At 37.6% G+C, this 26871-nt stretch overlaps 1 protein-coding gene across 2 annotated transcripts in view; it reads right to left on the bottom strand.

The window, feature by feature from the left end:
* The window catches only part of CTDP1 (CTD phosphatase subunit 1), a 100426-nt gene that overhangs the window by 42873 nt on the left and 30682 nt on the right, over positions 1-26871 (bottom strand). For both annotated transcript variants that reach the window (XM_032694951.1, XM_032694942.1), the window contains exons 9-11: positions 19681-19822; positions 17202-17432; positions 11034-11199 (exon numbers count right to left, since the gene is read on the bottom strand). In XM_032694951.1, the coding sequence (XP_032550842.1) occupies positions 11034-11199; positions 17202-17432; positions 19681-19822 (539 nt within the window). The remainder of the gene's footprint in view (positions 1-11033; positions 11200-17201; positions 17433-19680; positions 19823-26871) is intronic.

Genomic DNA, 26871 nt, shown 5'->3' with positions numbered 1-26871 from the left:
ACACTAATCTACATATTCTCTTTCAAGTCATCCCCAAAGGTATTAGTTAATACTGCAGTCAACCTGCAAGTACACTTAGCACATTATCCTTGAAAACTTCTGAGAAGCATTTAGGGCTTAACCCATTTGATTATTCCATTAAAATGAGAAATCCAAGCGCAGGAAGGAGCTTGATTTGAACTAATTTTCAATAATTTCAACCTGAATTACAGATTTAGACTACATTTGAAGCTCTAATGTGCTTCAGCTCAGAGACAAACAGTAAACTTCTGAAATGCTGCAACTAAAAATGCAGTGTCTTACTGTACAGTGTCATGATCAGAAAACATTGCCTTCGTAGAATAAGTCACAACTGTGGACTTTACTTGAATAGATATAAGAACCCAAGTAATCCTCACCCTAAAAAGAATATATATACAAGCACAGAAAATTTCTGATACACACAATATACACACAACCCCCTCCATTTTTTAGCACCTCAACTGTTTCAAAGCTTTCTCTCAATGAATCCTTGTCATCAGATGTTTTAATAAGCCTCTTAGTACAGCGCTAGGTTTCACCATCCCAGGTTAACTGAAAGCATATCTTTCACTTAGAGAGACTGAATATTCATTGCTACATACATATTTCAGAGAAAAATAAGATTTTTTTTCCATTTCAGAGGTTGAACTCCTGAACTTCTTGTTCAGCATGATATGAAGCTGTTCAGAAGTCACAGACTAAGGGAAATTGAAAACACTATGGTGAGTACAAAAGACTGGCAAAAACCACTTTCGTTTACCTTCAAGTGTAAGCTTTCTGCAGGTATCACAGCTGCAGAGGAAAAACTACCACCATGTAGAGCAATTGGGATACAGCAGGGCTTGCTAGCTCAAAACCACTGCTATATAAACAGATATGCTGTGTGCAGTATAGATTTATTCACTCATACCATGAAGAAATCCACTCTAAGAGGGGTGAGCCAGCTTGAATCTGCCATGACTTGCTAATTTTAACTTAGCATTGCCAGACATCAGCTGGCTTCCTGAAGCATTATTCAGTTGTCATGAACTTCCCCTCTTCAGAAAGCCCGATTAGTTTGGTTTCATTATCACAAGAGCCAAGAGACACTTATCAAAGTGTTCAAGCTAACAAAGCCACCTCAAATAATGAGCAATGGAGAAAACTATTTCTGAACTGGTTTTATGAGAAATTTAGGGATGACAGTGAAGACATGGCAGTTCTGAAAGGGTATCTATCTAACTGGACAATGGGACTGCAAACAGACTCTGCACAGGCAAGCACGCAGCCTTTAAGTGAAGTAGTATAGAAATATGAGCACCATGTATGTGGAAGTGTCCTGCATAACTAGCCTACTCAATAGCCAGAATTAGGCATGGAAGCAGTTAAGGGGGGAAAAAAAAGAAAAACAATCCAAAACACTGTGAAAAATAAGCCTAGCAGCTGAAGAGTGGTCAGTTTCTACAACAAGCTCAATATTAAGGTGATGAATACTATGCAGGTTCTGAAATGATCTCTGTGTCATGGTATGACAGCTATATGCAGTCCTCAATACCTCTGTGATGAAGTAAGTTTGATGTTGGAGCATTGAAATATCTGGGATAGGCAGCTGCCTGTGTTCATCTCAGAGAAAGCAGTATCATCATATTTGCTAGGAGGAGCAACAGAGAATATTGTCCACAGCTGACTGTGACTGGGCAAAGAGAAAGTGCAAGCTTATATACAAAAACTACAATACAGAGTAACAGTGATGTTCTCTCAAAATCTGAAATGAACACCACTACTGTAGACATGAAAAAGTTATAACAGCATGGCCATTTGTGTAATTATTCATTTTGTGACTCATTGCAGCAGGGAACTTAGTATGTCAGTAGGAGGCTGTGGTTCTGCAGCTTTTTGTAACCTCTGTTAAAAGTTGCACATGGAATGGAAATCTTCTTAGTGGTGCTGACACAGGAGCTAGAACACTGGGAGCTGACAGACTTTCACACCAGGGTAGAGCTGAGTGACTGTATTCGGTGTGTTCTGAAGCTGGTGCCTGACAAGAATGAAGACTACCAAAGCAAAGATGTTTTCCCTTGAAGATGTCTTGGAAATGACGGATTACAATTATGCATAAATTGAATTAAAAAATAAGTCACCTTAAGATAACTGATCAGGAACAGTTGATTGTAATGGTACAGAGTAATGGTACAAACTGCCATTCAATGCTACATTTAGAAATAACCCGGCCTTTTTGTCACCAAAACGGACTTGCATTTTTATACCCCCAGAATTCCAAACACAAATTAAGTCTTCTAGTAGACTAGCTTTATGCCGATATCTGCCGATAGACAGCACTTAAAATACATTATGATATACTGCATATTCATATTTCTTTTTATGTTGAAATATAAGAGCATCTTGATAAAACCAAAACAAAAAAAATTAAAAGGAAACAGTTCAGACTTAGACCAGGACTTGAATAGACACCTTTAAATATCACTCACAGAGAATACAGCTCAAATTTAAATGTAAAAACACGTTAGACTTGTGATGAGGCTCAATTGGGCCCTGTATGCTGCTGCTCAGAATTATGTTAGGGATCAGCTTGCAAATTGTTTAACATGGCTCAAGCAACTCATTTTTAACCGTGGCCAATTAGCGTTGACAGCCTAGCCGCATTTCATTTAGCGTATGGAGGTAGACGTATATGTTAAATGAGGTTACTGAACTCTATCTAAAGAGATTTTGCCCCATTTTCAGTGAGTAAACAAGCCGTTGGAAAAGGCTTTCAATTTCTCTTTACTAAGGCTAGGCAGAAAAGGCTGAAGATACACAATGTACTACTAAAGTTGGTTGAAAAACCTTCACAAAATGTATGGAAAAGCCTTCTTCCCAACAGGATAACCAACCTTCAGTTTTTTAACACCTTACACCTACATTCTAGAGGTGGAAGTTTTATAGAACTATGTTCCATTCCATATGGAACAACATTAGAATAGCACATTTGCTATAAAACCAGGTAAAGTTTAAAAGCCAGAAACATTGTCCATATCTGCAGAAACATACACAAAGCTTAAGACTTGATCTTATTTGTATAATAATTTTTACTCTATGCTTCGCAGAATGATAGTAACACGGAAAAAGAAGCTACTTTTCTAAAAACCCAAGTTATAATGGAACAACTTTGTGATCACCTTTGGAAGAATAGCAGAGTATAATAACACATTTTAATTAACAACTTGTCATGACTGCTATCAAAGTAATCCTTATATATCTAAGTAATTTCCACTTCTATCTACAAAATGTAGATATTTATAGTGTGCCAAGCGAATGCCAAAAGGCTACAATGTGTCCCATATTTCCTCATGGCATACAAATTAAAAAAACTAAATCTAAAATGAAAATAAGACATCCAAGCACACCATTTTTATGTGCTTAAATAGTATTTTCTAAGCAACCTGTGTAGAAAAATAGAAGAGATCCAAAGTTGATTGCCTACTTGAGATAATATCAACTTAGATAAAAATCCTTTTCCTATTTTGGTAATCAGTCGTCTCCTTGTAAAATATGGTATTACATAAAAAAGCCTTTTTCCAAACACTTAAAAAAGCTGCTAAGGCAAGCTTGAACCATGATGTCCTCTTAAAAAAAAAAATAAATCACAAACTAGCAGATAATCAGCTCTATGCAATTAGTGCATTAACTAATGGTCTGCAGAGAAACATCAGATTAAAAAACCCAGGAAAATATATGTTTCACATTTTGATAATCCATTAGAAACTCACAAGCCCTACCTACACTGCAAGTCTTTCTATTAGCTAAATAGCAATCACAGGGTCAATATTTATGGTCAGGATGATTTAACTTAAATGTGACCAACACTGCTTTCCAAAAAAATATGTTTATATCTTCTGTAACTGAAAACCAAATAGAAATGGTTTGCTGCTTTTTAGAATTGTTTCCATTTTTAAGTAGAAAATGAATTCCTCAAAGTAAAACAAAGAAAGGCAGAAGCAAACAACAGATATCCAGCTTCTCTTAAGTGCTCATCTTTCCTCTCGCTAGGTCACTGTACTGGTATCTAATTCTATGCTGCTGATTTTCACTGCCAAACTATTACAAATAGTATTGGAAAACTCTACTTATTTCCCTGCTAATCAGATGAGATATGGGCAAAATAATTGCTTTAACATTTTAATACATTAATGTTTAATTACTTGTGTTATTTAACCATATTAGAGAAGGGTCAATGTCAAAATCTTAAACAGGGGAAAGCAGTAAAAATACTATTCTTGTTATACAACAGCTGTAAGCTATGCTCCTTACAAAACAGTGTTACACTTCTTGGTGCATCAGCCAGCCAGCCACCACACCATAGCAAGTACTTCACAAAGACAAACCAGCACGCCGATTCCTGGCACTGTAGCCTCTCCATTTGTCTCCAGAAAACTCATCTCTCAGTGAAAGCAAGCGACACATTTAGTCCTGCTGGGTTAAGCCATTCCAGAATAAGCACTCCAAACGGAAAACGAAAAGCCGTCCAGAGCACAGGGACGAGAGGGGACAAGAGAGTCAGCATGTGAAGGAAGGTGACAAAAGGGCAGTAGGTAAGGAAACAGACAGCACCAGGAAGCATCAAGGCTCACAGTAGACCAAGGCCAGCCCATCTGAGAGGTCCCAGGTCTGCTTTTGCCAGAAGATATTTTGACAAATTGTTTTCATCCAGTCTCTTACTGTCTTGATGAAGAGCAGCATGTTTACCTTTGTTAGTTCCCCATGTGTTTTTTCACCCACAGTTAGCTCAAAAAAATTTTCTAAAGTGTAGTTTGAGTGGAAGCTGTGTAATAACTGCAAAGCAAGACTTCATCACTTCTGAGGACCAAGGTACCTGGATGGCAACCACTAATAACAGCAAGTGTGCACAAAGCCTCATCCTTTTAGCTTCAAAAAAAGGCTATAATCTGTAAAAAGAGATTGCTAACCAAGTCCAGCATCTGCACAATTTGTGACATAGTACATGCTAAGGTGTCACACGTGAAATTTTGTACAAGAAATGTAGTTGTAGAAATTCAAAGAACTGTTAATATGTAATGCAGTATCCAAGTGAGCCCCAGGCTGCTATTATTTGGCTCTAGAGACCGCATCCTCCACATTAAATTAGTACTTTTTAACTAACCAAGAGGCTAACAACTTACTGAGAACAATTTTCACCAAATTGAAGGAGAAAACCCCTGCTTCTTAATTCACTGCATGGTACAGTCACTAACTTGAAATAAAACCCAGAAATTAAGGGATCAATCTGCTTAGATAAAAGCAAAACGCAGTGACAAAATGGCCTTATGCAAGAGCACAATGTTGCAATTTCAGTCTTTATATATGGCACATAAATTCCAACTTAGTCAGAATGTGCAAAATATGTCCCAAATCAAGAGAACCATGTTGAAGCAAAAGTAGTTCATTAGGCAATTCCCACTCAAGAAAAATCCCTATACTTAAATGCACTGGTGCACAGAACATACCTTTGCAATGTGGTCACTTTGCAGCTGTTGAGTACATATCCCAACCAGATGGTAAGAATCTTTGCAGCTCCACTAACTGATGTGAGAGATGGGAAAGCTGGAGGTCTGACTGGTATCAGATTCACTCCCTCTCTTTTCCTCTCCCAAGTCCCAAACTGAGAGGAATTTAAACCAGCAAAATATTTTACCTTAGATGGCAGAGATGATGACACTTGACAAGATACAGATGCTACTCTCAAATACCCTGACAAAAACACAGTTAACAACACAAAAACATAAGGATCATTCAACTAGTAAACTATGTGTGCACAGTTGTTCCAGGACATTAGTAATCCTGGGCCATCTTGCATGAGAAGGTACCACAAATTATAAATAAAAATCTTTCTGCCTTACTGAACTCAATCTTATTGCCTTACTGGAAGTTCCTTTTGAACTTCCTTCTCATCAGTGAAGCCCATACTGGGGTATCTAAAAACTGGTCCTGAAAGCACTGACAGATATGAGTACCTATGGCTGTCTGACTTCGACTGTTACTTCCACTCTACAGTGGATGCAGCAACAGCCTAGATATGAGCAACTGAGGATAGAATCTTGAGCTCAGTTCAGGGTAATTTCTTTTTCCTTCATCACAGACATTTCATAAGGGAGCATCTTGGAATCTTTCTATGCATTTCTATTATTTATATGGACTGGTGAATTAGAAAGCACTCGAAAAATAACATATGGGAGCTGTACTGACAGCCAGAGAATCATTTGTAGCCAAAAGAAAGAGAGGAATGAAAACTCTTGACCTTGTTTACTTATTTCATGGCCAATTGATTTATCATACACAAGAATGCCAACGTAATTATGAAAGAGACACTGAGTAAAAAAGGAAAAGTCTTTAAGATTATATAAAGCTGACTCAATTTTTAAAAGAAGCTAGCACAGTGCATGAGGCTAAAAAAATCACCTTTTGGGTCTGCAACAGATATCCACAGAGAAAGAACGCATTTTACAGAAAAGTGAAGTCAAGGTCCATCAGAAATCAATTAGTATGTCAAATCAAACACAGCTTATTAATAACACATAGCAAACGACAGCATTAGGATTAGATCAACCTCACTAGGTAACTGCACATAATACTAGCCCAGTCACATAAAGGTTCTCTCCAAATATAATTTAGGAATACAGATTTAGGAGAAAACCATCCTTAATAAAATGGAATTAGCAATAGCTTAAGCAAAATAAAAACAATTTCTAAATCAGCAAGATTGTAACAGAGTTTGTTAAATAATGACCTTGTTGGCCTTCTTTAAACATATAAGTAATTTTGTCAGTGCAGAAAGGAATCAATATGCTGGAAGTTCTCAGGAGCGGTTCTCAATGAATTCTGAAGAAACATCCTCAGAAAATGATCCATGAGTAACCTCTGGGAATGAGAACTGCATGGCACCCTGTACTGAGACAACTGATTACGAATGGAAAGACACATGTACATCTTCACATAATTTGTCTGTCATTCCCTTCCCTTGCGCAACTTGCTTTAGCTAATCAATCTTACTTCTGGAAATCAATAGTGTCATCTGAAGCCTGGGTTCTACCTTCTGGTTTTTGTCAGTAAACTACAACAGATCCACAGCAACATTGTAGTGACTGGTAAGTCAGCAACTTCCATCTAGCCCAGGGGAAGGATGATGATGTCACACAATTATATCAAGGGTTCTGTATCTCTGTGGTGAGCAGGTGAGCGAGTGGATTCCTGGTGTAATGGGGGACAAGAAGAGCTGCAGACAGCCTTGTCCTTTCCCCCTAGAGACAGGCTTCTGCAAGTTACTTTCCAACAGTCACTGAAAGGAAAAGTACTATCACTTCCCTGTAAGTGATAGTATTGGTTTTGAGAAAACAAAAATCATCCTGGTACAGCTATTATGGACAAGAGAGATTTCTAGTTAGATATTGACTGCATTTAATTGTTTGGAAATCATTTCTTTAAAGATTTTTAGGTGGTGAAATATAAACAGCATTTTTATTACAAAGTCATCTTTTGCAGGTTATGTAGAGGATAACCAGTTATTTAGAAATAAAAAAAATTATCCAGACCTTTAAAAAAATCACTACAAGCACGCTAATTTAACTGGTAGAATGAAATTCTGCTTCCCTTTACCCTTCTGTAACAGAGACAAACAGCATCAATCAGTTGCAAAGTACCTGCGTCTAGCTAGCACAGAAAAGAAAGGAGTAAAACATTCTCCTGACTGTGAGGAAGCAGCATTAGCAGGCTGTGTATTTCCCAAGTAGGGATACATTCCTTGTGTGCTTACCCTGATTTCGCAATTGCCTTTGAACTGAATTCTATTACATTGAATACTCTTGTGTTTGCACTTCCCTAAAGTTCAAACAGTCCTTTGTGTCAGATGGAAGAAAAGCCACCACTGGATCTGGTCTCCCAGATCTCTGGCACTGAAAAAGATACAAAAGGCTAAATGACCTTTAACTGCAACACAATAGCTGAGATGCTACTCATTTCCTTTGATTTACTTGGTATCCCATAGCACAGCTACAGCTAAAATAATAAAAGAAGGTACAAATCCACATAAGATCAAGTTTTAGTAGAGATGCCTATCCATGGTAGTTCTTCCTCATGGAATCATGGAACAGCTAGTGCTTTTTTACTAGAAAAAGTGACAAATATTTAAATAGGTTAAGGACGAAAAGGGATTTAATTTGGGAATATATCATAATTAAATTCTCTTTAAAAGCTTTCATTTTGATTCTTCTAACAAAACTCTCCCACATATAAACTACATGGAAATTCTCTATTATTTGAGGCTGTGTGACCTTTCATAGATTTTTGCAAAGAAAAAGCAAGATTTCCTTTAGATGATTAAGTGCAAAGGAATTACTTATTGCTAATTATGTCCATAGAAACAGTATATATGAATGCTTGCATTCCCTACTTAATTTCATTGAAAAAAATCCCAGTGCCTAAAGCTAAAAGACTCCTTTTGATCTTATCTGAATTTGCAAGGGAATTCAGTAGAAATACTGAGGATGCAGTTTTAAAGCTTTAAATGCAGTTCTGCCTTCACTGCTCATTCCCAGCTCTTTCCACCTTCTGCCTGCTCCTAGCACTAGTACTCGTGCAGCTGCAATGATGTGTTATTTCTGGAAGCTGGAAATCATGAAGATTAACCTGGAAAGTGATCTTTTCTGCCCCAAACAGCTCCCTGAGCTTGCCTGCTGTATGGTCCCATGACTACCAACAGTGTAGGGGCAAGGACACAGCAGTTGAGACTCAGGTTGGCTTACACTGCACTAAAGGCACACTGGCTTCACTCCTCTCGGACTGCATACTCCTAACCCAAACAGGCTCAGCACTGGCACATGTAGCTGTGGAGCAAGACATCACTTCTGCTGTGCCAAGGCAGTCTGCAGTCAGCTGCAGATCTTGTGGCTGCCATAAGCACTAGATACAAATGAAGCAAAAGCATTTTTGTTGCAGAAAGTAGAAATTTCACGTCTCTTAGTGACATGATTCCAGAAAGGTTCTTACCCTTTAACATGTTTTGAAAAAGAATGAGCTGGGGTAAACACTTTTCTGTGGAAAGTAAATCAGTCACGGTGAACTGATATTATGTCCTGTGTGCAGCCTTCCTCTATGTCTCAGTGCTAACACTGGATCCTTGATCTAAAAATGTTGGGAAGCTAAAAGACCAGAAAAATCCCACCCCACTTCTGCACCAAACTTAAAACATACCCCCCCCACTGGTTCAGCTGCCCAAGGGACAGAGAGCAGTGGAAGTGAAAACTTCTGGCAGTACCTATAACCTCAAATCATACTCCTGGAACCAAAGCTAAGTCAACTGTGAAAACAATGCACTGGAATTTGGGCTTCATTTGTTCTGAAGTTCATATAGTCTAGTTTCCAAACACAAATATGCAGCTTAAGTAAAAGCCTAATTTAAAAACAAACCATAGTAATTTAAGATGTTTATATTTGTAGGATAAGTAGAAAAAACTTAATTTTTTTTAGTCTTAACTGTAGCAGTACAGAGAGCAATCAATCACAAAACAAGCAGTGCCAAAAGATTCAGATTTTTTACAAGGTTCCTAAATAGTATCTTTAAAAACAGAACAATAAATACTTTATATGCAGTGAGTCTGGAAAACATGCAGACTTCCTTTTGGCTCAATGCACACATTGCATCAGCAATTCGTTAATATTTTCCAAAATCCACACAATTAGAAAAAATGTTAGTACATAAAAACATGAAGGCAACCCGTAATAAAAATTTCCTTTAACTACCACTAAAATTTCCTTTAACTAGATGGAAGGCACAGATGGATTCAGGGACTGGTATAACGACAAGAAGAAATACTATTTCTGGTAAAAGTTTGAGATAAAATGGGAAACATACTTCAGAACAAAACCCAAAAGAAATCAAAAGTTGTCAGCTCCAAGAGTTACCAGTTAAGTTAAAGCATGAACTCACCTGAAATTCAAAGTAGATCATCATAGCAGTTGAAAGTTACTGGACTTTTCCCTAGAATACTAGCTCAAAGTTCTTCCAAAAGTCCATATCAAAATTACACTGTGCAGTATACATAAACTCTTTCTTTGGTGAAATATGCAGTTTCCTTCTCACAATTTTATTATACTTTCTGAAGATAACTCAAGGCCTGTTATGGCTAGAACCTTGGAACAAACTTACTGACGAGAACACGGAAAGATATATGCTCCTGTTCCCACCCCAGTGAACCATCTAAGCTCAAAGATGAATTCAAGCTCCAGGGCCACTAGATTTTACAGTAAAGTCATACACAGGGTTACAGATTCATGAAAACATAGTGCACAATGATAAGTATTTTTTTCCCTCTATGTATCATTTAATGTTATTTAAGATGGTGGCTCATTTGAAAAAAAGAACACAGAACAATAAGTGAAAAATAAGAAGCTGCTAGAGGTTCATAATGAATTTCAAATAACATGCTTTTGTATGAAAGATGTACAGTTCACTAACAGAAATCCCCCTTCACCTGCAAAACCGTAATAGCTACAACTCAACAGCACTGCAATTACATGTCTACAGCTAATGAGGCCTCGTGCTCCCATTTGTCTCCCTGATCTTCTCCACAACCTGTGCCTTTTATATCTGCAGACCTCTCTTCTCACACCCCACCACTGATTTTTGTCCAGATTATTTTGAGATCTACTTTAAAAAGCCAAACGAACACCACTCTAAAGTGACACAAGGCAAAGCTATCCACAGAGCGAATATGATACCATGTTTTGTGTGAAAAAGCTATACTTAAATGAAGTTCTACTTTAAAGGCCTACTTACACACCAGAGTATTCTGTTCTGCTTTGCAGAACATAACTGCATTTTAGCCTGAGCTGTACTTTTGTCTGCTGTGGCTTTCATTTAAAGTTACTATAGTGGCATACAAGGTCAGCTCATGTACATGTATAATTTAACAGAAGTTAAAACTGTTATGAATAACTAACAATCATTATGTTAGAAACCTGTCAGAATAAGTTACGCTCACCTCTTTATCCATACTCTCTAGATCCTCTTTACATAGGGTGTACAGGGGCATTGTCTCAGACATACTTGGCTGGCGTTTCCGCTTAGATGGACCAGGCTGCTCCTCGTTTTCACTTGCTGGTAATTCTTCTTCTTCAAACATCTGCTGCTGATGCGGCTGAACAACTCTGAAAAATTGCAGGGGTCCCATATAAGAAAGATTTACTTAATTTACAGCTTGTTTAGAAATAAAATCCTAGAAACCATTTATGACTGCCATGTATCTCCGACTTTGCTTAATAAAATTCTGTGCTCATCAACACAAGAAAGACTAAGTCTCCTGTTGAATACTTTGTTCAGTCTGAAAGCTTAAGTTTTTATTCTACCTTTGACAAGGTACTCATTCTCCTGCCTTCTCATTGTTCTTATAAGTAACCATCAAACCTTTCTTGATACCAAAGCTTCAGTATCTGCAGATGCATTGCCCTTAAAATACTTTAATATTTCTGCGCAAGTGGAGTTTCTCCATTGCTTGATACATTTATTATCCAGGAAGCGATTCCTACAGTGTAACGCATTTTTCACGATCTATGTTATGCTTTTATTTTTGAGTCTCAAAGTATACCTTCTATTTCTCAACCTTACAGACAAGAGTTCTGCAAGTAGAAAGCTCAGCTCCACAGCATCAATTTTTACTTTAGATATTTCCCAGATGTTAAGTCTGGATAAGATGCAAAAGAGATAGCATTTCTTTTTGGCTAGTGTATTCAAATATGGAAGCATCTTCTTTAGTCTGTATTTTATTACCTTATTAGTTACTGTATTTAATCCAAATATGTAGATAAAAAAGGAATGTCAAAATGTTAATTAAAATAAAACAGTCATAACTTCATGGGAGTTGCTTTATCATAGTAATAAGAAGTTAGACTACACGTAGAACAACTTTTACCTTTCTTGTATATATTTTTCCTGTGAATGTTACTTAGCTATGGAAGAGTTGCAGAAGCTAAAACTACTACACAACACAGTTTAACTACAAGTGTTGGACCGTCACACTAATTTCCTGAAACACATTACAGCAGCTCAGCACCACCCGGAACTCAAAGGTCACAAATTATTTATGTTGGTCATAAAGCTGTGGGGGGGGAAGGAAAGACTACCACAAGCAGGTATAAAAGTGACTGTATTTGAAACCACAAGCTGGAAACTGTTGCAACTACCAGGTGAGACACCATCAAGTTGTTTCTGAGGGTGATGGTGACTGAGAAATAGTAAAGCTGACAAGAGTTTCTGCACAGGATGGCTACTTCTCATCAAGGTGGGATTTTCAAGGAACAGCTTTAGACCAGGAGTCCTCCCCACAAAAAAACAGTATTAAGCTATGCAAATCCAGTCATAGGTAAAGATCTACAAAATTGTTTCTCCTCTTGTGAATTTAACAGTTTCTTAGAAAGGTTATCTAAATATCAACATTTTTCTGCATTAGTACTTCAGTTCCAGAATGTATGATATCTGAAAGTCACCCAAAGCTGCCAATTTTGCTCGTTTTCAGGGCTCATATTTCCCAAATATACATCTCTCTTCTCTCAGATCCCATGGATAGGTGCAGGAAATTTCAGTTGGGGGTGGTGAGGGAAAAGAGCCAAGCCACTGCTGTGCTACCCAGACGTGCACCTCCATCAGCACAGCAATATTCAGCAGCACAGCAGCCATGTGCCCCTTCCCAGTCTCTTGATTCTGAACAGTGGAACAGTTTGGATGCTGTGGAAATGAACTAATCAAACTGGTTTTTGTTAAGAGTTTTTCACCACAGCTAAGATTTCTGTTCCCCCCTACATGTTTTCTATTTTAAAAGACCATTCTTTTGCTATTAAATTGCCCTCAGACAGTAATTTTCATAGGTAAAAGAGGAAAACAATACAGCATTCCACTATATGTTCCAAAAGGACATTTTAAAGTACGATTTCCATACCTTTTTAATAGGTACCCTAGCCAAGAGAGGTGGTGATGCCATTTACATTCTTAGTGAAACAGAGAATGACAAAACAAAAGCTATAGGCACCTTACACAACTCTATTAAAAACATAAGAAGTTTGACCATGCCAAGAATTACAGAGAAGTTATATGTAGCAGGGCAGCCAAGCAGACTTTCTTAGACTAGAAATAAATCTAGCATATTTTTTAAGAACACATAATCATATTGATGACAAGAACTCCTCCTCTTGTAGAATAAAATGTGAGATCATACTCGACTACATTATTACACACAAATATTAACTGTAAAATAACTGCATTAATAGGCTCTAAAGACTTCTGTCAGATGTTTTATCCAGTGTTTTCCAAATGCTACTAGGTAAGAAACACTGAGCCTTCTCATGAAAGCATTCCAAAAGCAATATGAAACAAAGACTTCTTTAAGGTTTGTAAGACATTTTTATTTCCTCGAAGACATTTTCCAGGCTTTACATTTTCCACTGCCCATTAAGTTGAATAAAAATTAAAGACATACAAATGCAGGAATTTACATTTACTTCTAATCAAATGAGATTCATGAGTACTTTTTAAAAAAATAATACCATATTCAACCCTGCAGAGGTTGGTTGGTGCTTGCCAGTCTTACATGCACAAGGAAATACATATACCAGGTGGGTTCAACACTTGTGGAAGTAAAAAGCACTTTTGTTGATATAACATTGAGAGAAAGCTAAAATAGCATTATCACTATGGAAATGTTAAAAATATTTAAATTCAAGCCATGTATTCAATTTGGCACTTTATATTTTTGCTGTCAGAACATGACTTGTAACATTAAGTAAAGAAAAACAGTAAAAATGAGCATGTAAATTCAGAAAAATTTATTAAAAAATTTATAAGCAAAATTAGTTCATAGAGGTCCTCAAGTATGGCTTCAGCCACCAACACCTGCTTGACACACCTCTTCAAACCAACCATTTGGTGCATCTTAGCATTATTTAAAACAAGGGTGCCATTTATAACTTCTTACATGTAAATTACATCCATATTTTAAGCCTTGCCTCATCTGTTAGTGTATTATTAGCATTTACTAAAATTTAACTTGCACCATTATTTTTCTTTATTCTAGTCCAAGATGCCATTAGTATTTGTATTATTTTGAACAACACTACATTACACATCTCATGACCTGTTACAACTTAAGTGTTTACTGCAATGCTTGTAGAAAACTGTTTCTGTATGAAAATGCAAATTTGTTGAGATACACAAGGCATGTTAAAGCTCTGACATGAAAGTTATTTTTAAAGAGGAATCCTTCCTGTTCTCAGAGAAGAGCTGCTGGTGCTGCATTCCCTTCCCTTCTAGTACAGCTGCAAACTCTTTGTCACCCTTCTGCTCAGGCTGCAACAGCCATGACAAAAAGCAGGTTCTCATGTCTCACAGAACCGAGCACAATGGTAAGACCTGTGCCTGTCACTCGAAATGCTGGCTACATTAACTGAACCACCTGTAATTCACTGGTAACAGTTTCACTGGTCATTGCATGTAGATATTTAAACTGATTATATCCCATTTTAAATTATGCTTCAAGTTGAACCACAGAAACTGAAAATGTTGAACACAAAATAAAGAGAGAACTGAAAAAGTTCTTATGAAATGGTACTTAGATAACTAGAAGCCCTTTTCAGTAACCAGTCTTGCAAGCAGGAAGTTATGTCCTAAGCCCAAGGAGGTCTATCCTTAGAATAAGAGACCAAGTACCATTGTTTTGCCACATGCAACTACCATGTCCTTGAGGGTTTCCTCTTACAGCAGTGCAATTCTGTTTCCCACTATCTGAAATTCAGAATCAGATGAAGATTTGAGAAACTATCAAAGATTATCAGAGGCTTTGACTACACCCACCCACAAGAGGAGCGGTTTTGAGTGTTAACAACTTTAACTCTGCCTAAATTCAATGGCTTAGTTACAAATACTCTCATCTTTCTATAGGAAGTAAACATATGAGCATGTAAAGTCTGTCAGGACACAAAATACATTGCCCTATACCAAGAAATTGCTGCACTAAGGTAGTTTTCTCTTAAGACCAGTATCACATCATGTTCTAAAGTGGATGTGAAGCTTTTTTGAAACCTATCATTGATGTATGCATTAAGATAAACCATACAGTACTGCCTCAGCTCTTCCTCAGTGGTAACACAGCAAAGTTGTTCCTACTTGTTACTTTTTGTTACTTCACAGCCTTCGTGCTCTGCCTGCACTGTACTTCCTATCCACTGAAAGTACCTAAAGCAGTATTTGATCACTGCCCTGCTTTGCTCCTAGACTTTACCAAGACTCTCCTCAGCACCTTAACTGAGGACAGTGGAACTGCTCTGAGGAATATATACATGCCTCAATTAAGACATCTGTATTCACAGGTCACTAACTTCACCATGAGGACCAAATCAACAGGAAATGGTCATGAAAATACTTTTTTCAGCATATATCTTATGCTCATGTCTTTTCTTACAGCTGCTTAGTTGTGGGGTGAAGTTGCAGCACAGAGCAATTGGATTATCTTCTTAAGACTAATACATCTCAACCCTGACCATTTACAGTAAAAAAAAATGCTGAAGTGAAAAGATGGGAGTAGCAAGGCGACACAGCCTCACTCCAGCCCCAAAACCTCTATGGAGCTCTATAAAACTCAACTAAGAGGGCACCTGAAGTACACTACTCTCCTTTTCAATAAGATGCTCAAGTTAAGAGGCAACTCAGCATCAACAAAAAATAGGCTTCGGTGAGGACAAACTCTTGAAGTTGTTGGCAAAGGTAGGAAAAACACTGAATGATGCATTAATATCAACATAACCCATTATACTGAAGAATCTTACAAGTGTTATGACAACTATATGTCATAAGAACATAAGAATATGTATGACTTTCCCAGCTCTATTTCTAGACAAATTCCTTCCCACAATAACTGACAAAAAACCCCGAAAGCTTTTCAGCTCCTCTCTGGATACATGCTATGTCTCGATTATTTAAAGTTTTTAATGTTCATTTAACAATGTCATAGTAAATTAAAATACAGATTTTAAAAGACACAGTTAAAAAGGAACTGAAAACGAGACATCTTCACAAATGAGAGACTCAAAAACCCTGTGTTGACAGCAACAGGGAAGCTGAAATAAAAAAAAAGCCTATAAACAGATACCAACCGAAAAAACCCAAGTTAAAACAACTTAACAACAGGAAGATAGAGTGGAAACATAAGCTACATTATTATACTAAACCTTTACAAGAGACAACACTGAAAGTGGCAGGGAAAGGAGAAGAAAGGTAGAAAATTGTGCATTTATAGTTGTGATTTATATTTTTGGAGAACTGAATTGCTTTGTAACCACTGCTGTACTCTGATCACATCGTAAAAAGGAATGCCGATCGCATTTTACAAAGAAAAGCTTTGGCTTCAGTTGGATACTTTTTTACCACTGGAGTCAACGAGACTTACTAAACTTGTTAGTATTCCAGAAAGTTGAATCTTTTATGTAGATAATTTGGCATGAATTTTAGGTATTTTACACATCCTTAAGAGACAAGTGGTGTTTTTGCAGCTTAACACAAATTTTGACAAAGTCCAGATGCCTTTGTACTTCAAAAGGCAGGGTGCCTCTTCCTCCTGCTGCTTTAGTGTCTTGATTTAGTGATCTAAGGATTATTAACTAGCAATCAGCCATATGGTCTTATTTAACAATACTCAGATAGCTACATCGCTCTTCCATCACTTCTGATATTCCTCAAAAACACAAATTGAATGCCCCATTTGAAAGAAAATAGATGAAGAGGAAAATTTTATAAAAAAGAGTCAAATGCTATCAGATATGTTTTAGAATACTGGATTGTTTTCTGTTTATAAGACCCATTAAGAAACATTAAGCAGTCCTGCTTCAGAGATTAGTTACTCTAGCATTCTTTAGAGCACACAAACTACACACTGAATTTATTTGATTTGAGGTTTCTAGTTGCACTTTGGTGAGGTACAAAAAGCACCTGGAATTGTAACATCCTGATTTCACTTCAGCTGACTATTCACTTTCACTGTTTTTCTTGGTTTTTTAGAAAGCAAACAAAGTAAAGCAAAGATGACAATTTGATCAAAGATAACAAGGGTTAAATTTACTACAGAATCTAAAAATATAGATGAAGTGACTCTTAGCTATGCTTTAGGTACCTGAAGGACGAGTGTTCACCATGGACTGGTAAGGTGATGGGAGGAGCTGGAGACTGGATGTACATTGACTGCCCAGATGTCTGTGTGCCTTTCCTGATTAGCTTTCCAGTGTTAGGATCATACAGTCGAACTTCAGGACCAGGCTGAGACTTCGGATGGATGGGTGTTGGGTGAAATAGAGCTGTCTGAAATGTGCTGGGTGTATCAGGAAACGTGGCAGGGCTATTCTCTCTGTTAGATGGAGTTCAGAAAAAACGGCATTAGAAATTTAAATGAGCTATGTAACCAGAACATAAAAAATTTGCATTCCTTTTTTCTACAGGAGAAAGAAAGGAAATGGCTTGGAAGATCTCTGAAGAAACATTTCTCCACCCCCATTAAAGTCTCACTGAATATAAAGAAGAAAAATGCAAATACACAGATAATGTCATATTTACATTATTAAAATATTATTAAATGTGCCTTAAAAGTTCTAAAAATATGAAGTTTGATATGGTTTCCAGGTAGTTACAACTGCACAACTTGAGTAGCATGATAATCTGCATACATGCACTAAAAAGAAAAGAGGGCTATTGTACCAGATCTTTGTATTTGCTCTCCAAATTGACCCTGATAGAAAATAAACATACAGTATTAATTTGCAAGTCACTCAAACTAAGTTTCTAAAATACTAAGTTGACTATGATGCATTTTAAAACAATTTTAGAAATGTCAGCAGAAACAGAGATCAGTCTGTAGGAATCACCATTATGACATACTATCCAATTATCACAAAATGCCACAAAAAAGAAAGCAAATTGAATAATTAAAAAAATCAAATAAAACAGCATGTTATGTCCCATTAAAACAACGCTATATTAAAAAAAGATCCAATTAAATTACATTGTAACAAATATTAGAAGTGACACAAAAATAGAGTTTTTACCACATGCTTTTATGGACATTTCTGAAGTAGTCATGTAGCATCAACATTTAAGGTCAACCAATCCCAAGTTTGCTTTTTTTTTGCTGTTCTTAACTTCATTTTATATGCAAATATTTTCTCAGAGTTCATCCCCTCCCCTAGTTTATAAGTGCCTTGGACCCGTAATCGTTTCCAAAGTGGTTGCACATACTGGGTTAAAATGGAAGTATTTGCATTAAGATACATGTGTTACTGACTGAAGCTTGGGGGTAGGGGATGTATGAAGTTGTGCTGTATTGTATTTGAAATGCAAAAGTAGGAAAAAATATCATGTTTCAATAAAATGGAAGAGTAAATTAAGATAGGTAGGCAGATTAACATTCATCTAGACATCAAAAAATGATGTTCCTAATTCACTGTCCACATCTGACAACTCTGCTGTGTCAGACCTCTGAGACAAATTAGGCATCCCATACAAGTATTCCAAAGTTTGATTAGAAAACATCTGACAGCACTTTTAAAAAACTAAGTATTCTAGTCAAGCCATAAGTAGGCTGCATCTCTTTCCTCACTTATAGGGATTTCATGTCTCTACCTAGTCTGCCATTTGATAAAAGGCTTTACTTCCAGATGTTTCTTCTTTTGGCATCTTTGAAGCATTTGAAGTCTTGCACACACACATTCTGCCCACAAAGGATGTCTTTATCTTCTGAGCAGAAAGTAAATCACTAGCCTACTTAGTCACACCAACATCAGTTTAATACAGAAAACCCAATATGCTATGCCCCTTCCTGCCTAAACACTTAAGGGAGGGTTCTCCATTAAGCTTCTGCTAATGTGGATCTATCCAAACAGGTAAGTCAAGAAGCAGAAGCTGGCTATAGGATATTTTGTCATAAGTTATTTCAGTCATGTCACTTTCCTGAAGGGGACTGCTATTGATAGCCCTCTGACTTCCTCTGTGTTAATAAAGTTTTTGGCTGCCACTTCTATTTACTGTCATACTAGTGCACTGATTATTTTTTACCTTTTCTTTTTCAACACTTTTCCTTATCCCAAAACCACCTCTCACTACTTCCTTTCTTTCAGTTTTTGCTTCTATCTTCATGTCTTCCAATTCTTATTAGAATTTTCTGTGGTATTTTTCTGTTTCTCCCTTTCTCCTCACTACCAAGTGTCAGAAAAAAATGCCATACTTGACCAATTTCTCACGTTGTGGAAGTGTGCACATTTTTTGGTAGCATGAATGATCCTGCGCCGTGGTGACATTCCCTGTGGATGAACTGACAAGGTCAACTTCTCCCCCTGAGAAGAGCTAGTAACAGTAACTGCTAAAGAAATTACTGTTACTAGAAGTTTCTCCCCATTGCGCTACTTGTGGAACTGCCTCCTCATCCCTTGAGAGTCCTCAGTTTAAGCAGAACAGAAATGGACAAAAACGGGGAGTTTTTCCATAAAATCTGTAAATATTGCACACTATTCTGAATTTGTCAGAAACCAATTTCACAGCTGCATTAATAACTCAGCATCACTGTATGAATAACCTATTTTCATATCCCTCAAGTTACCACTTACCTGTGTGTTTTGATGTAGTCATCCTTCAAGGGAAAGAGCTGTTCCTCAACCTTGTCCCAGCGCTCCAGGCAGCTCCACAGCCAATCAGGGTTTACAACATGGAGGTCCTTGCAGTCCTGAGCTTGCCGTACTTTTTCTGTGCCTATTACAAAGCCAAACATAACATTACAGTGTTCCCAGAAACACAGAAGATAAACCAGTGTATAGTCAAAACTAAGAAAATTTTGTGATCAATCTTACAGGGAAAAAAAAAAAAAGCAAGCATTCCTCCTGAATCCAAAAAACCAATCCCAACTAATCTCACTAAAAGTGAGAATCTAAATAAGACATGACAACTGGAGCCTCAAGCTGGATGAAGGCAGCTTCGTAAAGAACTGGCACTATGGAAATAGTCCACTAAAATTTATACAGAAAACCTCTGCCTCTGCACGTTAGCTCAAAAAACAATACAAGTGCACTTTTGTATTTAATCTTCTTCATTTACATTTATCATAGTTTAAGCATAAGTAATTTTTCAATGCTGTTAAAGCTTCATTTACCATATTAACTAACTACTTTTTTTTTTTTTTTTTTTACACACAGTCCCCTGTTCATACAGTATGCTACCTTTTAAAAAGCAGCCATCCCCTCAACCTCCATTTGCCAGAAGTAGGGGCAAAAGCAGACAATTTCATTCTTTTTTGCCAAAAGAGGAACAAAGAATGTGCAGTTAAACACAGAAGGCTAGCATGAAGCCCACATAAAACCATCAATAACGCAGCATGCGAGTAACAGGTCATCTCAAATTCTACTCTCTGGGGATGCCAGAACAAAAAACCTCAGTAAAGTTGCTATAAATGTTTGCCAAGAAGCATCAAAAACAGTGTCATGGTTTAATCCCAGCCAGAAAGTACAACACAGCAACTCACTGACTCCTACCACCGAGTGGGATTGGGAGGAGAATCAGGAAAAAACTAGTAATACCAGTGGTTTGATATAACAACAGTTTAATAACTGAAACAAAAGTAAAATATAATAATAATACTATGAGCTCTTGTCTGTTTTCACACATGTGACTTCAGCACTGAAGCCTCCAGAAAAAAAACCCCACCAAACTTCAGAACAATTCTGGCAAGGAAGCAAGTGATGTTTTTATCATAGTTCCCCAGAGTTTCATCTGCATGATTGTCATTTAACAACATGATTTTACTTGTTTCAATTAAGATGAAAATCTTCAAGTACTCATACTCCTCCATGTAATTTGAAGATGAGAGGAAATAGCTAATTGCAAATACTCAATGCACTTTGTACAACCTGAACTACAATCAGATGAACTGAAATGCACCTGAGGACTGACCAAACTAGTTAGTTAGACAGTTCAGTTTTAAGACTTCTGTAAATTTAAAGCAGTAAATAAACAAAAAGGGCAGGAGATAATTGTCCTTCACCAAACTGCTGAAAGCTTACATTACTGAGGTGCTGGAGCAGGTCCAGAGAAGAGCAACAAAGCTGGTGAAGGGACTTGAGCACAAGTCCTATGAGGTGAGGCTGAGGGAGCTGGGGTTGTTTAGCCTGGGGAAGGGGGAGACCTCATCACTCACTACAACTCCATGAAAAGAGGTTGTAGCCAGGGGGATGTCAGTCTCTTCTCCCGGGCAACCAGCAGGAGGACAAGAGGGCACGGTCTTAAACTGTGCCAGGGGAGGTTTAGGTCGAATATTAAGACAAAATTTTTTACAGAGAGAGTAATCAGGCATTGGAATGGGCTGCCTGGGGAAGTGGTGGATTCACCGTCCCTGGAGGTTTTTAAGATGAGACTGGATGTGGCACTTAGTGTCATGGTCTAGCAACCATGGTGGTGTTGGATCAAGGGTTGGACTTGTTGATCTCAGAGGTCTTTTCCAGTCCAGTCGATTTTATGATTCTCTACTTTTCTTTCCCCAAACCCAATAGGAGTAGGGTTACATTTTCCTCTAGATACAAGTAAGTTTTTTCTTGGATTGAGATTAACAACAAAAAAATGTTTTGTGCCAAAATACATTTCTTCTATTATCAGCAGCAAATGCAAGCAATTCCATAGTTCAGGATATAAGAGCTGTACATAAAAAGCTTTACTCCACAATAGTTTCTTTGCAAAAATAAAAAAAAGTTTAAGAATACAAGATACATGCTAATACAAAAATAAGTATTTCAAGATAAGGCCCTTTCCAAACCACAAATGATTAAGACTTGCTATATTTTAAATTTTGCCATGAAATAAAAATAAAACCACCATCCAACAAAGATTCACTGAAAACAATTTTAGAACTCCAACACCTTTGCAGACCAAGAGGTTTTAACTGGCTAAAAAGTAGAACTCTAGTAAAGGAGATCAGTGCACCCTTATCATTCATCCTCTGATTTAAGAAATCTGTTTTCCAATTAGTTATCAGTTACAAAAGTAATCAGCAACTCAGAGCACTTTCATGCAACAGTTCCTGGAAGTGAGTCAGTTTACAGTGCCAGAGGGAGCCTTGACCAGAGGTATTATTAACATTTATATAACCTCAATAGGAATTTTAGAAATACCTGCAGTTAGGAAGAGTTAAGTTTAAAGCTGCATTTAATTTTATACACAGGGTGTGTTTCAGAGGGAAGAAAGCAGACGTTCTGAAAGAGAATCACGTTAAGAGATCTGGGAGAAAAAGAATTGAAAAAAGTAAAGACCTGGCTTGGAAATTGTTTTCTTTTGAGAGTAAAGGAGAAAAGTAATGACAAGAAAAGAAAAACAAAGAGGCAAGAAGACATGTTATAAAGTGGATGACAAAATTAGGTTCATAATCATACAAGTTTCAGGGGAAAAAGCAACAAGAGCAAGAAGTCCAGTGGAAGTTTAGGTACTTGTGCCTAGTATTAGATACTGAATCAATTAATTGAACACAACTAGTAATATTGTCCTGCACATAACAGCTCTGGAGTTGACTGAATGCAACATACAAAGTAGTGATTTCACTACTAAGCACACACAACAGTTAACCTGAGCTGGTGATACAGCTGGATAGATAGACTGTGCTGCTTCTTTTGGACTTCATCAAGGGAAACCTGGACAAAACCACAGAATTGCATTCACCTCATGTTAAATCTATGAATTTACATGAGAAGATGGCTTCCTCTAACTGTTTTTAAAGATGATGTTTCTGCACTGATGATGTCAGGTGCTTCATTTTGCTGCCCCTTCCTCTCCACCTCCATATTCTGCGATCACACATATCCGATTATTTCATACCGGATGTATTCTGATGAGTCAAGTAAATTCTTCTTCTAGTCAACAGGATCCTAACAGAAAACTACAGCACAAAAGCTAAAATGGTACTATTACAGATGAACTTGTTACTGTGCTGAAACAGCAGCTCTGAAACGTATAGGTCATTAACATAAACTAAAGTTGCGCAAGAAAGACACGGACCTGCTGGAGCGAGTCCAGAGGAAGCCATAAAGATGACCAGAAGTCTGGAGCACCTCTCCTACAAGGACAGGTTGAAAGAGTTTGTCTTTTTCAGCCTGGAGAAGAGGAAGACCTCACTGCAGCCTCCCAGTACCTAAAGGGGGCTTATAAAAAAGGTAGAGTGACTTTTTACAGAGAGAGATAGTGGATAGTGCTAGAACAAGGAGAATGGTTTTAAATTAACAGAGGAGAGATTTAGATTAGATATTAGGAAGAAATTCTTTATTCACAGGGTAGTGAGGCACTGGAATGGGTTGCCCAGAGAAGCTCTGAATGCCCCATCTCTGGAAGTGTTCAAGGCCTGGTTAGGTGGGGTTCTGAGCAACCTGGAAGCTGTCTCTGCCCATGGCAGGGGTGTTGGAACTATATGATCTTTAACATCCCTTCCAACCCAAACTATTCTATGATACTATGGAAGCTGGTGACATGAAGACTTGTGTGTAACCAAACCCACCTCCCGAGGGTCAGAAGTCAAGTAAGTGTTTCTCACCTCCGCAACATCAAGGCTTTCTGCTTCCTCCCCATTTCTAATGCACCGCTGCCTATTGCACACCCCACCATACTGAAAATTGAACGAGGCAACACATCACTGTCTTCTCAGGGAGTGCTTTCTATTCCTGGCTGGCATCTTCACAAATTAAGATTTCACATGTATAATGTTCTTAGAGCTAAATTTGGTGAAACACCAAATGTAATCGGCTAGGAGAAATAGCAGTGCAATACTTAATATGCTTGCCTTCTCCTCCCCCTTTCCCCAGTGTATCTTCTCCTTTTGGAAGCATACTTATTAAGACAAAACAACAGAAAGATACAGTCCTTCTGATGCAATTAAAAACATCTGAATTATCCAGCTGGGCTGAAAATTACTTAGAGAAAAACTGTTTACCTGGACCACTTTTTTTGCATTGTTGTCTAATCACCTTTCCCTACTTCAAATTGAAAAGTCATTCCAAAAAGTTATAAAGGCACACAAGACTATGCACGCGAAGAAGCTAGGGTCCAAATTCATCACATCTACTCCCTTGACAGATATAGTCTGAACCACATAGTATTGGGAAAAACATCATTTTCAAACCTGGGGAAGGTACCCATCGATTGTACTTTTGATCTTGCAAACAAAGGTTGAAAACATCCCCCCGCTAATGCTGTCAATTCATTACTAAAAAAGCAACAAAAATCAATAACACAACAATAAAAACTTCTACAGCTGCTTCCAGGACACAATTTTCACTAGAGCAGTTTATTTCGTCTTATCCAAAGTATGGAACACACTTGGCACTTAAGCAACATAGATAAACAAGAACTAACCTGTATATTTACAAAGACTAAGAAATGTCAGACCACTATTTGGCTTATGTTCACATTACCCAACGGTACAGCCCAACAGGGAGATCTTTCAGGGCAAAAGGGTGCTGGAGGAGCCATGCTCAGGAGTTTTCCTTTGGATTAGCTCTGCCCAGTCCTGTGGGCCAAATGCCAGGGAGTGCTCAGTTGACCGCAACCTCCAATTCAATCTCACCCATGAGGAACTCCACGCGTGCAGGGCTGTGCCAGGACAAACCAAAGTACACGATGGGGAGCGACCACCAGAGACACTCAGAAAACACTCTCCTGATTCCAACACTCCAAAATCAACATATCCTCATGGCAGTTTGTAACCAGGTTGCCAGACGTTGCTTGGAAAATCTGATCACTAAAAGTTTATATTTCTCTTCAGATAACTTTTATACATAGCTCTCTATTTACAATCAAATCCTGAAGCTCTTCTGCAATGACACTAACCTAAGACAAGGTAGACTGACCACAGTGTTTTGTCTAACAAAAATTAAGGGATCACAAAATGGTGGTATACGTGCTGTTCCAAGGTTACAGCTAAAGTCCAGCTTTAACACTGCACTGTGCTTAACCAACAAAAGCAACAGGGTTACCCGGTCACTGACTGAATTTAGAGCAGTGCTTAACTGGATTTTTTTTTAAAGACACAGGCCCTGAAAATATTTTTAAGAAAAAAACCCTGTTAACACATCACAGCTATGGGAAGCGACATAGAATCAAACAGATTTTGAAAAAGAAAAGAAAAATTCAGGGCCCAAAGTTGACATATTTTCATCCCTACCACACTGCAATAATTTTTGACTGATCTGAACAGCTTTATCTGCTCCACCAGCAAAAACTCAATACAAAAATCAACTACAGTGTCTTTCACCTGTTCAGGAAGGAAAATAACAAGGTTTAAGAAATAGTGTGGTAACTGCTTAGCCAAGTGTGTACACAGCTATAACAACTCATCATACAGTGCAGTTTACTGATGCTTAAAGCAAAGACCAGATGTTTCAAAAACTGAAGTAAGATTTAAGCAAGTGGAAAGGATTACAGGGTAGCCTTTTCTCAGTCACTCAGATTTATGAAAGGTGATTAAATGATACAGAATTCCTTGTGTTTTACAGTAAATCAGGTATAGTATCTCCTGTCCTATATAATGAAGAAAATCCTAATTTTCTCCAAGAACAGGGATTTATTTAATTTCAGAGTTCAGAGTACCTCTGTCCACAGAGAAATAAGCTGCCTATCTCCAGAGAAAGAGACAAGTATACACAAAGGACAAAAGAAATTTAAATTATTTACTCTAATATGTTGGGAAGGATGCTGTAAATACAACCTAAAATGGTTTTCAGTAGCTATTCATTTCAATGCAGCAAGCTATGATGAGGTCACTTTGCAGGAAGAAAACCCATCACTTCAAGACCTCAGGGGCACACTGACTTCTTCCCTTTTATGTCCTCTGACAAACTCTGCCTTCGAAATGCAAAAGCTTACCCCCCAACACTGCTGCAGGTTAAGCATATGCCATTAATTACATCTCAGCTAATGCAAAGTAAGCACGCAAGCTCTACTGCTTGTCGAAGTCCCAAGTCTGCCATTGTTAGCAAGGTCTCCCAGAAACAGTGAACTAATAGGTATGTTTGGATCACCTTTTCACAAACACATTAAAAAAAAAGGTTAAAAGCAGCATAAGAACACTGTCTGGTCTCATATCATTGACTTCTGAATAAAACTCAGGAAGGGACATGCTTTTGTAGACAACAAGCAGTGCCTCAGATGTTTGCCATGGGAGCCAGAGATGCGATATTTGTATGGCTTAATGGGAGCAAGAGAATTTGCTCTCTAACCACACAAGAATCACTATGAAAATCACATTGACAGATGAATTATCACAAATCCAGCTGTGACAGGACAAACTTACACCCTTCAAATCTCTGATTAAGTAGTTTCCTTCATGAAATTAGGATGATGCAGCATAAATACTCCCACCTAACAAGAGGTGAGAATAATATAGTCTCAATTTGAAAAAAGTCAAAACCCCATCACAAAACCAGAACCACAGTCAATCCGCAAGAATCCTACAAAGACGGGTTATTGAAGAATACAGTTTTTTCACTTTAAATCCCCCTATTTCACTGCCAGTGTTACAGATATAATTACTAAGTGATGATGGAAGATGGCAATAGTATTGCTCATTAGGCAGAAACTGCCAAGTTACCTCTTCTAGATTTAGCGCAATATGTAATTTAATCAAAGCAAAGCTTAAATAGTTTTTTATATTCAGAAGTACTGTGGTGAATGATTCACTAAGAATGAGCAAGTGGTAAAGAATTTACTCATAAAAATGGAACACAATGATGTATATATTTATCTACATAAATACACAACCCTCCTCACACTGTACA

The sequence above is a fragment of the Chiroxiphia lanceolata genome, chromosome 1, assembly GCF_009829145.1.
Source record: "Chiroxiphia lanceolata isolate bChiLan1 chromosome 1, bChiLan1.pri, whole genome shotgun sequence".
In the NCBI taxonomy this organism is placed as follows: domain Eukaryota; kingdom Metazoa; phylum Chordata; class Aves; order Passeriformes; family Pipridae; genus Chiroxiphia; species Chiroxiphia lanceolata.
The sequence above is the reverse complement of the archived record's forward strand: the minus strand, read 5'-3'. Positions and strand labels throughout refer to the sequence as shown.